At 38.8% G+C, this 10,089-nt stretch overlaps 1 protein-coding gene across 1 annotated transcript in view; it reads left to right on the forward strand.

The window, feature by feature from the left end:
• Nucleotides 1–10,089, forward strand: part of rnf213b (ring finger protein 213b) — a 36,605-nt gene that overhangs the window by 25,723 nt on the left and 793 nt on the right. The window contains exons 46-64 of the mRNA XM_016661168.1: nt 60–247; nt 382–504; nt 929–1,030; nt 1,264–1,506; nt 1,806–1,887; nt 2,254–2,288; nt 2,384–2,487; nt 2,638–2,782; nt 2,868–3,024; nt 3,111–3,205; nt 4,277–4,525; nt 5,341–5,476; nt 5,565–5,645; nt 6,437–6,620; nt 7,324–7,525; nt 7,618–7,695; nt 7,897–8,094; nt 9,105–9,194; nt 9,808–9,986. Of these exons, the coding sequence (XP_016516654.1) occupies nt 60–247; nt 382–504; nt 929–1,030; nt 1,264–1,506; nt 1,806–1,887; nt 2,254–2,288; nt 2,384–2,487; nt 2,638–2,782; nt 2,868–3,024; nt 3,111–3,205; nt 4,277–4,525; nt 5,341–5,476; nt 5,565–5,645; nt 6,437–6,620; nt 7,324–7,525; nt 7,618–7,695; nt 7,897–8,094; nt 9,105–9,194; nt 9,808–9,986 (2,671 nt within the window). The remainder of the gene's footprint in view (nt 1–59; nt 248–381; nt 505–928; nt 1,031–1,263; nt 1,507–1,805; nt 1,888–2,253; nt 2,289–2,383; nt 2,488–2,637; nt 2,783–2,867; nt 3,025–3,110; nt 3,206–4,276; nt 4,526–5,340; nt 5,477–5,564; nt 5,646–6,436; nt 6,621–7,323; nt 7,526–7,617; nt 7,696–7,896; nt 8,095–9,104; nt 9,195–9,807; nt 9,987–10,089) is intronic.

A 10,089-nucleotide genomic window follows, 5' to 3' on the forward strand; every position in this document is an offset into this window, starting at 1 on the left:
ATATGTGCTAGAACTGTGGAAACGAATATGCATGTTTTCTTTTTCTGATGAAAAAATAGGTGGACAGGCGATGGCTACAGAATACCTGCGTCAGGTGAGAGGGTTATTTGAGTACGGCGGCAATGATTGGCTCAGAGTTTACCTGCTGCGAGCGCTGCACAGGTGCTCTGGGATGGAGTCCATCATGTCCCTGATGAACAGCCCGGCCTGCAGGTGGATCTTCCCTGCACAACTACTGCAGCTCCAGGTGCAACACTTTGATACATCATTTTGTTTTATTTTTTTGTGGACTATTTCACAGTGATTCCTACTGATGCTGTAAGTTGTAATTGTGCTGTTAGGATATGATTTAAATAAAATTAAAAAATTTTTTTCTCTCAGAGAATGATTCCAACAAACGTAGACCACTTCCTTTGCTGTGGGACGTCTTACAGAGATCTGAGAAACGCTGTGGATCAATTTCTCCTGGAGAACCGGTCCGACAGCTTTGTGACCGAGCTGCAGGTGAGAGCTGCTCCAGAGCTGAAGCATTACTGACTGATGTAGCTTCATGTCTCCTTATAGCCACTAGAGGCCAACAAATCTTAATCATTTTAACTTTTGGAAAGAAGTTAAAATGATTAAGATTTGGACTGATTTCCACAGCATCCGATGAGCACAGAGTGGCCACATGTTGGCTGTAATCATCAGATATTGACAATATTTTTTGTGTGTGTTTTGTGACTTTAATTTATTTTTTGTGCAATTAACGCCAGATTGGAGTTGCATATGGAGTCTGTATGCAGTTATGTTAAAAATCATGCTAAAATACATGTATTTGTGCATATTAGTTTTATTGTTTTTACTATTTATTGCATTACTGCTGCATATGCGAATTTCCCTCTTCGGGATAAATAAAGTATTTTTTCCTTGTGCTTTCTGTCTGCAGAAGCTGAGAGGATCTCAGGTCAGCCTGGTGGCTCTGGCTCTGTTTAGACGGGTCACCTGCAGGTACAGATCACCTGATACCAACATGCATCCTTCCACACAGGTACACCCTGTCTAAAGTTCATCTGATGTTCTTTAAAAGGAGTCCAAAAGGCTAAAAACTTTTGAAATTATTTAAGGATTAAGATTAAAAGGAAAAGCTGTTTGGCTTGTGTAGCTTGTTTTAAGAGAATGTTCAAAATGTTCTGTAGACTTTCCATTTCCTGGTAATTTAAATTGCTAATAAAATACTTGCTCTCAAATATTTCTAACAGCCTTTTTTGTACGATCGTTCAGGAGAGAGAGAGACTGAAAGCTCTCCTCAGAAACATCGACCGGAATGAGCTGAGGGAGTTCTGCTCGGCTCTTCTGATGAATCGTATCGGCCGAACAGGGTCCGATCTTCACATCAGCTCCGATCTGTCGGGTCTGAGACAAACTCTCCTGGAGCTGCTGGTCCATCTGGACTCTGTGCTCCTCTGTGGAAATCCTCTTCTGGTCCCACTTCATTTGATCGCCTTCCAGCCTGAGAACGTCCCAGTGAGAAGCTTGTTTATCTGTGTAAAAGAAACTCAGTTTTGTAGATTCATGTCACTTTTCTTAGTTGCAACCACTATATCTGAAGATGAGAGACAGCAGTCTTACTTTTTAATGATGCGCAGGATATTAACTGATGAACAAATTCTTATTTGACACAAAATATGCATATCTACACATGTTTTTATATTTCAAAATCTCTTTTCATATTGTTAAAATCCAGAATAATCTCTGTTATTTACTGTATGGACTTCACCTACCTTCCTCATTATTATTAATTTTCATTTTTCTTTTTCACCCAGGACCTGTACCTTCCAACTATGCCAGATGATCACACAAGTGAAGCCAGACAGTGGCTAAGAGAGCAGAGACTCCAGGAGTATAGTAAGTGTTAACATTATGATGTCATATCAAGTTAATAAAAATGGATTTACATCAGTTCTCAGATTATGTAGTATTATTAAAATAGTGATTACAGTAAAGAAGGAGAAAAACCCCCCGAAAGCTTGAAAGTTGCTGCATAAACAAGATGAAACTGTAGAATCGTGGGAGAAAACAAGAAACGTATATTAACAGTAAGGAAGAGTCAGTAAGCGTTCAAATGATTAAATAAAGACAGACATATAAATAAATAAAAAACTTAGGATTGTCCCAGGTTTTCTGTAACTTTTTTTTCTGAATTGTCGCATCAACTCTGAGCAGCTTTCCTGCATTAAACTTCTTAAATGTGATGTTTTCCTTTATTTTTAGCCTGTGCAAATGGACATGTTTGCTTTGTGGGAGAGGTAGGCATTCACTATTTGTTTTAATCCCTCATAAACTATTAGCAGCATAAAATGAGCTTCATTGAGTCTGTCATTAATCCTGTGTTGTCTCATAGTGTGGAAAGCCAGTGGTCAGATCATTCTGTCCTGACTGTAGGCTTCCCATTGGTGGAGAAAGCCACGTCCCGGTGGCAGGTTTTACTCAGCACAACCACCACAGGTGAGACCAATACAAAAGCACTTTTTATTGCCTTGTTGCTGAAAACGTGCTGTATAAATAAAATTATCTTTACCTTCTGTTGATTTAAGTTTTTGAACAATTTCACTTGCACGTCTTTGTTTAATCCATTTATTTTGGTGTAAATGTCAGGGACCAGACCCGGACAGGACACATCCTCGGTGAGGCTCATCGGAGATCCGACGTTCCTGAAAGACAGATGACGTCGGCTCAGTCCGGCATCCTGCGGCTGCTGATGCACCTCGCTATGCTTCAAGGAGCCGTAAAGAACCACAGAGTGAGACTGGACCTCCTATTTCTCATCACTTTTTAATAATATTCCTCCATATTAAGACAGGACAACCTATGTCTCATTATATCAGAGAGTCAGTGAGATGATCCATATCCATCCGCTGGATGTTTTCCAATTTCTGTGGCACCACCTGGAGAGGGACATGAAAGTGTTGGGAAAAACTCTGGACCAGAACAGTGACGACACAGCAGTTATGGTTCATCTCATCCTGACACGACTCCCTGAAGGTAGAGCCATCTTTACGACGACCTTTCATTGACTTTTAGGTCGAGAAGTGAAAACGTGACTTTAAACGTGCCAATATTTGATGAAGCTTCCAGAGGAGCGAGACCGGATCTGTCCTCCAGACAGGGACGGGAGCGATGGGAGAAACTCGTCTGTGATTCTGCCATCAACCCCGTGCTTCAGGTAAAAACGCTTTAAGGTGTTTTAAAAATAAACAAGTTAGAAATCCAAAGGTTGTTATGCAGTTTGGAAAATGCAGGATTTGATTTAAATGTTTTCCAGGTCTGAATAAGTGGGAAAAAATGGGGGAATAGTTCTGCAACTAACCATTATTTTAGAAATCAATTATTCTGTTGATTATTTTGATACTTAATCAACTAATCAGATAAAAAATGGCACTTTCTACAGATTTTATATTTAGCCACTTAGTCTTATTTTTTGCAATACTAGAAATACATTAAAAAAAATACAAATTCACAATAATTAAATTATATTTTTAAATAAGAAAATATAAATGTTATTGCTTAGCATGCAATAACAGAGCATTCATTTAGTGAACATTGGCAGCAAATGATAAATCTGCAGCTAAATAAAATTCTCCTAACATTAACATATGAAATGACCTTTTGGCTCGACTTAACATCAGTACGGTGTAGGGCTAATCTTTTATTTTTTTAGATTAACCAGTTAATAACTGGATAGCAAAAGGTGCTTAATATGAGCTTTTTACTTGAACCAGATGAAGCTCAAACTCGGCTACTTGATGAGTTTTGGACAGAACATATTTACAGACAAAGAATGTTTTTTTTTAATCTTAAAAGCAAAATGTTTATATTTTTGTGGAGCTTTGGCTTTAATTACTGCTCTGAATGTGTTGCTCTTTTAGCATTTTTTCTGTCTTTTTACTCCATTTATGAAATAATCAATTCCCAAATTAGTTGACGATTTCTTCAGTAATTCATTAATTGCGATTAATTTGTTAAATCGTTGCAGCCCTAAACAAAGAGTAAGCGTAAAAATGTTTCTATTTCCAAACTTTTATTTGCTGTAGTTTTCTGGAAATTTGTCTCTGGTTCTTGCAGTTCCCATATTCAAATGTTGACCAACACAAAAAGTTTTTTTCATTTTGTAAAGGTGTGTTTAAAAAAATACCAAAAACTCTGGAAACTTGTGTCTGAAAGCGTTTTCATGTTTTAAACTCTGAGACGTTTCTGACGACGAGTGATGGAAAGCCTCTCTTCCTTCCTGCTTTAGGACCTGCAGAGGAATCTTGGGGAAGCCCAGGAGAGAATCGCCTCAGATGACGGACTCTCTGGAAGCCCCCTGATGACGCTGCTGTTTGCCGACCCTGGGAGGATGCTGTCCCTGCCCTCTAACTGCCCGACGGATCGCTCGTCCTTCTGGACTCTGCGTGAGACGATGACGGTGGAGCGCTTCTCTCAGTTGGTGGGAGAGAAGTCAGGACACGACTCTCTGCCGCTGCTCAGCTTGTTCATGAAGAAGGTACCGAGCGCTTCGCTGGCGAATGGGCAACACGTTGTCATCATTTGTTTTTTAGGGACAGGACCTACAAATATCACCCCCAACCCCCCAAAAAATTTAACTTTTAGCTTCTTTTTTGTGTTCATGAACTGATTCTGGTGGTGATATAGCACATTTATTAACCCATTTGGATTGGAGTTTTAATGTCCTTGTAGGGTAAAGTACCCAAGTAAAATTGGCTCTTTGTCTTCAAATTAAACCAAATTGTTGTTAAATATTTGTGGAGCAAAGAAAAGAGCATTTTTGCTTCGATTATTTTAAAGATATTAATCAGTGTTTCCAGAGATCATCAAAGGTCAACCAGCCAGTCAAAATCAAACAAAATATGGTGTCAGTCAAACTGAGCTACGTTAGTAATGTTTTGTGCAGTTATAGTTTTTAAGATTAAGAAAAAAAAAAAAGAATTCCTGCAGACACCAGAGATTAACTTTACACACATTAACAAAATGAAACAAAACTGATATAAATATTTCTTTCCTATGTTTGTGCACAATTGATCGACACAAAATTTATTTTTTGTAAATGTGGACTGGATGCTTGACATTTGATGAACACTGGAAACATTTATTAATATCTTTAAAATGATAACGGCACAAACTAAAAAATCGTTTGAGGTAGAAGAAGGCAGAGAGGGTGGAGGAAATACATTTACATTTTTGGTATTTCTTCAACCCTTTTTGAAGCTCAAGCAGACTCTGTGTGTGTGTGCGTGTGTGTGTGTGTGCGTGTGTGTGTGTGTGTGTGTGTGTGTGTGTGTGTGTGTGTGTGTGTCTCAGGTACACTGTGTGCGGCAGCTCCATCACCTGCCTGAACTGGCTGCTCTTCAGTCGGACCTTCTGAGGGTGTTTCCTCTGACGTCAGTGAGCTCGGCTTCTCAGACCGTCGCACAGGTGCTGCAGCGAATCCCTGCAGGTGAAGCAGCATTTCCTCTTTGACTGAGCAGCTGCAGCAAAATGCAGGAATGCATCCGCAAACAGCCTTCTTTCATCATCCTCCTCAGGGTTCCAGAAGGTGCTGACTGAGAGGGTGAACAAATTCATCAACGTGTGGAACCTGCTCAGAGCCGAGGTGGCAAATAACTGTAAGGGTGGAGCCGTTTACATTTCAGTCTGCATAGCAACTGCAGCTCTTCAAATGGTGTTACATTATAGAATTACTGTGTCAATAACATAAGTTATAGTTAGCATATATATAAAAAACCTAACTTTAGCTGCAGGCTGCTGAATTATCCGGATAATTAAATTAATCTTTATATTTCCCTCAAATATAAGGTTTTAATTTAACTGTCTGGTTGTCTTCTTGTGTTTGAGGAAAACAGTTTTAAGTCTTCAGTGTTTGGTTTCATAATATTATGGGAATGTCGGGGCTTGGCGTATAATCTGCAGCACGATGTGGAAACATGATATGGAAACAAATACACATCAACATGCTTCCAACGTGTTTATCCTTATTTTCTTAAACTACTGCTTAGTGAAAATAGAGAAGGTCTCGAGGACCACTGAGATCAAGTTAAAAGGTTTACGGATGAGGGCAAATTATGGTGCATGATTCAGTTTTTAAAATATGTAGAATTTATTTATTTATTTTTTTACATATTTTGATTTATGTAGAATTCACGGGAATCATGTGACACCAATGGTTTTAGAAGAACTTTACTGTGTTTTGTTTGTTTTCTTGGCAAGAAGTTTACAGTTTATTGTTAAAAAAAAGCAACACTTCTTCTCTCATTTTGTTCTATGATTTTTTTTCCATTTGTTTGTGATAATCTGCATGATTCAAATGTGTCACTTATTTTATTTTCTGCATAGAAAAGCCTGATGAACATTATTTCTGCATCTGCTGACTCGTCTGTGTTTGTATTTGTGCGTTTAGCTGCAGATTTGGGGGCGGACGTAAATCTTTGTGAGAAGGAGCTGACGGTGGAGAGCTCCAGTGAGTATCTGAGGCCGTGCCGACGCGGCCCTGGTTCATGTCTCCAAACTCTGGTTGACTTCCTGTTGGAGACTCACAACGGCCTGGTGAGGGAGACCAGGCGAGTGAGCGGCCAGGAGGACAGGTCAGTTCTGCACCGACAGCAGCCTGAGGTCGTTTCAGTCACATGCTAGAATGGCCCAGTGAGAGTCAATACTAGAGCATCCTCGACATCTGGGGTCGCCCTGTTACTGATTTTGTGAGACTCCCAACTGCAGTTCAAGAATGATACATATTCGGCCCATCCGTCACAGGTATTTGATGCAAATTGAGATTTTTATTTTTGTTTGAAATAAGGGTAAAGTTATTGGAATGGAAAATGTTAAGTTCAGTACAAAATATTCACTTTTTTATAATCAAACTTTTATCATAAGTAGAACCAAGTCGGAGCAAAGACTTTAACTGAAAAGCCGACTTTGCTGCAACAAAATCAGCTCTTATCTAATTTGCTAAACTCTGCTTAATGTAGGAAGCTTTTTGAAAGAAAGCGACCCAAATTCTGTTCTTATAACTGAATAAATTTGTTCAATCGAGCCCAAGAGAATTAAAAAACTAGATGCCTTGTTTGGTTAAAATTTTGCACATTTAGTTTATTGTTGAGTAACCGAAAAAAAAACAAAAACGTTTTTTTGTTTTTTTTATTTCTTTGGCTCACATGACAAAACGTTTGGACTCCCCTGCTCTACGTGAAGGAATGACTCTAGGAAGTTTATTTTATTCATGTAGATTTTAGATTCATCCATAACCTCTGAAACGCTGTTTTCCTGCCTGTCCTGTCACCTTCACAGTGACTACAGCGTTCCACTAGAGAGGATATCTGAGACCCAGCTGACTCTGTGCCACCCTGAGCGAGAGCTGCTGCCGCTCGTTTTAGCAAACTGCAACTACACTCTGCAGAAAGGCGGGCAGACGGACAGCAGCTACGACCTGCGGGTCATCCAAACCCAGCTGGCTCGCCGCTTCCTGGCTGGAAAACCGCTCATCCAGGCAGTAAATACTGTATATATATATATATAGCCTTAATGCAAATTGCAAAACAGTGAACTTTCTGCTAATCTGCATATTTTCTTTCTCTGAATCAGGACACTTCCAGGTACCTTAACAGAAGTTTGCAGGATTTCTCTGTGGTTCTAGCTGAAGTGAGAGGGAAGATTAATCAGGTAAGTTTTTTTTTTTCATTGACTCATTTTTTTTTACAGTTGGTTTTTTTCTTTTTCCTGGAACTGAGTAATGCCAGCTGCAGAATGTTTTCAGTAGATCTCCTTGATGGATTCCTGCGAGTCCAGACTGTCGGAGGTCAGAGAGCAGCACATCTGCTGCTCTCCTCTGGTCTGCTCATAGCCTCCGTGTGTCTGTCACAGGAAGCCCTGAAGGGCTCGGTGAGCAGCGCCACAACTACTGTCATGCGTTCGTACACTGACGTTTGTGATGCCGTGTTCGTGGTTGAGATCGGCCTTCGCTTCCTGGGAAAGGCAGGCGGAGATCCAGAGGGTCAGCTGCTGTCTTACCTCACAGACTCCCTGAAGATGGGTCCGCAGATCTCCAATGCTGTCGCCAAGGTGTGAACCGTCTACAAGTATCTCTGCGGCAGCAGAGATATCAGATTTATACTTACTGACGTTCTCCTGCACCAAATGCTGCAAATATTGTTCTGAAAATTAATCCTGTAAAAATGCATTTGACAACTTTGTCTTCAGGTCTTTGTAACACGTAGCCAATAAAATAAACAGCTCATATTGTGCAAAATTCATTTTCTCTCTAAATTTAAAATCCATTCTCAAAATTTAAAATCTGTTCTTAAAATTTTTAGAAAGTGTGGAGGATTCTCGTTTATATTTGTGCAAAAACATTTCAGTTTATATTTAAAACTGATCGTAAAATCAACTGTAAATAAGCACTTAAAAAAATACAATTTCCCATACTACACTCTATAGGAGATGTCCATTTCAAAAACACTAGGACTTAAAATAAACAAGTAGTTAGACCTAAAAGTATTCATACTCCCGAAGATTTAGATATAAAACCAAGAAGTTTGTTTCTGATTGGAAATGAGACAAGCGTCTCTCAAAAGATAAAGTTAAAGGAGTTTCAACTAATTAAACAATAATTTATCTTAATTAGAATTAGTTTGATAAAAATGGGATGTCAAAGATTATTTATGAACTTCATAATAATTAATGAAAGAATCTATATTAATCAGAACAAGCAAAACTTTCTATTGATTACCTGTCAGCTTTTTGAACGTTTCCGCTGTTTTAATGTTGAGCTTTAAGTCTTTGTGGTTGGAAGGACTCTTCGCCATCACCCTTATTTTTAGTTCCCTCCACAGATTCTCAATCTAATTTCTCCAAACCGTTATTACTTCTAGTCAGAGGAAAAATGTTTGACAAATTGAAAGATTGCTTAATTCTTCCAAAAATTGTGGACTTAACTATAGATTGAGTGGGAGATGTTTTAGTTCCTTACTGCTTTATTGCTGGCTACAGCCTTGACATTCTGCTGTTATATCTGAACAAAATTCACATTTCTGATTAATTTTAAAGCTTTGGGGGGCATCTTTCTCCTTCAGGGTCTCGGGGAAAGCAAACTGAAGCACAGCATCTTCACCTGGCAGCTTCTCAATTCTTGGAAATCGGAGCTCATGCTCAGCAAGAAGCAGGTAAGTCTGAAAAATCCCAGGAAGCTTCAGTTTGAATGCAAGTTTTTTTTTTTAATTAGTTTGTAAATTTTGTATGAAAAATGTACAGCTTTTGTGGTAAAAATGCAGGCTTAAAAAGTAATTTGCATTAGTAATTTGAAAGCTTCGAAGTTCAGACATAAAACTAAACAGATCGAAGGATATTCAAGAAAAGAAACTGTCACTGAAGAAAGAGAAATTGTATTTATCTCGCGAAGTTACTTATTTCTTTAATTTAAATTTTAATGACTGCAGTGTTCGTATTGTTATTACTATTATTTTTAAAAATTCTTTTTTTTTTTAACAGTTTACATTTACAAACAAATGGTATATGCTTCATTATAAAACAGTATTTTTTTTAAAAATAATGAGTGGGCCATTATTTGCCTTGATATATTTATATCTCTCTCATAGACTTAAAGATTGTAAGCCTGTGAGAGAGTTTCATCTATAAAACTCTTTCTCACAAAAACGATTTCAAAAACCTTGTGAAGTTCTGTGGAAGCACCTAAACGTCTTACTTCTGACTCCAGACAGATCCAAACCACAGAACATGGTTTTGGGTTGTAACGACTTTTCTGAATGCTGGTTCCAGGACCCGTTTCACAAACTGCCTCCAGAGTTCCAGCAGAAGCTTTCGGAGGAGGAGAGAAAAAGGATGAAAGCTTTCTTTACTGTCACAGATGTTGAAACTTTCACTTTGGAGCTGCATGAAATCCTGCTGCTGAAGACGAGCAATGCGGTGCCCGAAGAGCGATACCAGCCTCAGTGGGAGTAAGATAAAGCGATTAACATTTCTTCTTCTTCTGTGAAATGTAATTTACAACGTGTGTGTGTGTGTGTGTGTGTGTGTGTGTGTGTGTGTGTGTGTGTGTGT

Source organism: Poecilia formosa, unplaced genomic scaffold (genome assembly GCF_000485575.1).
Source record: "Poecilia formosa unplaced genomic scaffold, Poecilia_formosa-5.1.2 Scaffold7, whole genome shotgun sequence".
Lineage (NCBI taxonomy): Eukaryota > Metazoa > Chordata > Actinopteri > Cyprinodontiformes > Poeciliidae > Poecilia > Poecilia formosa.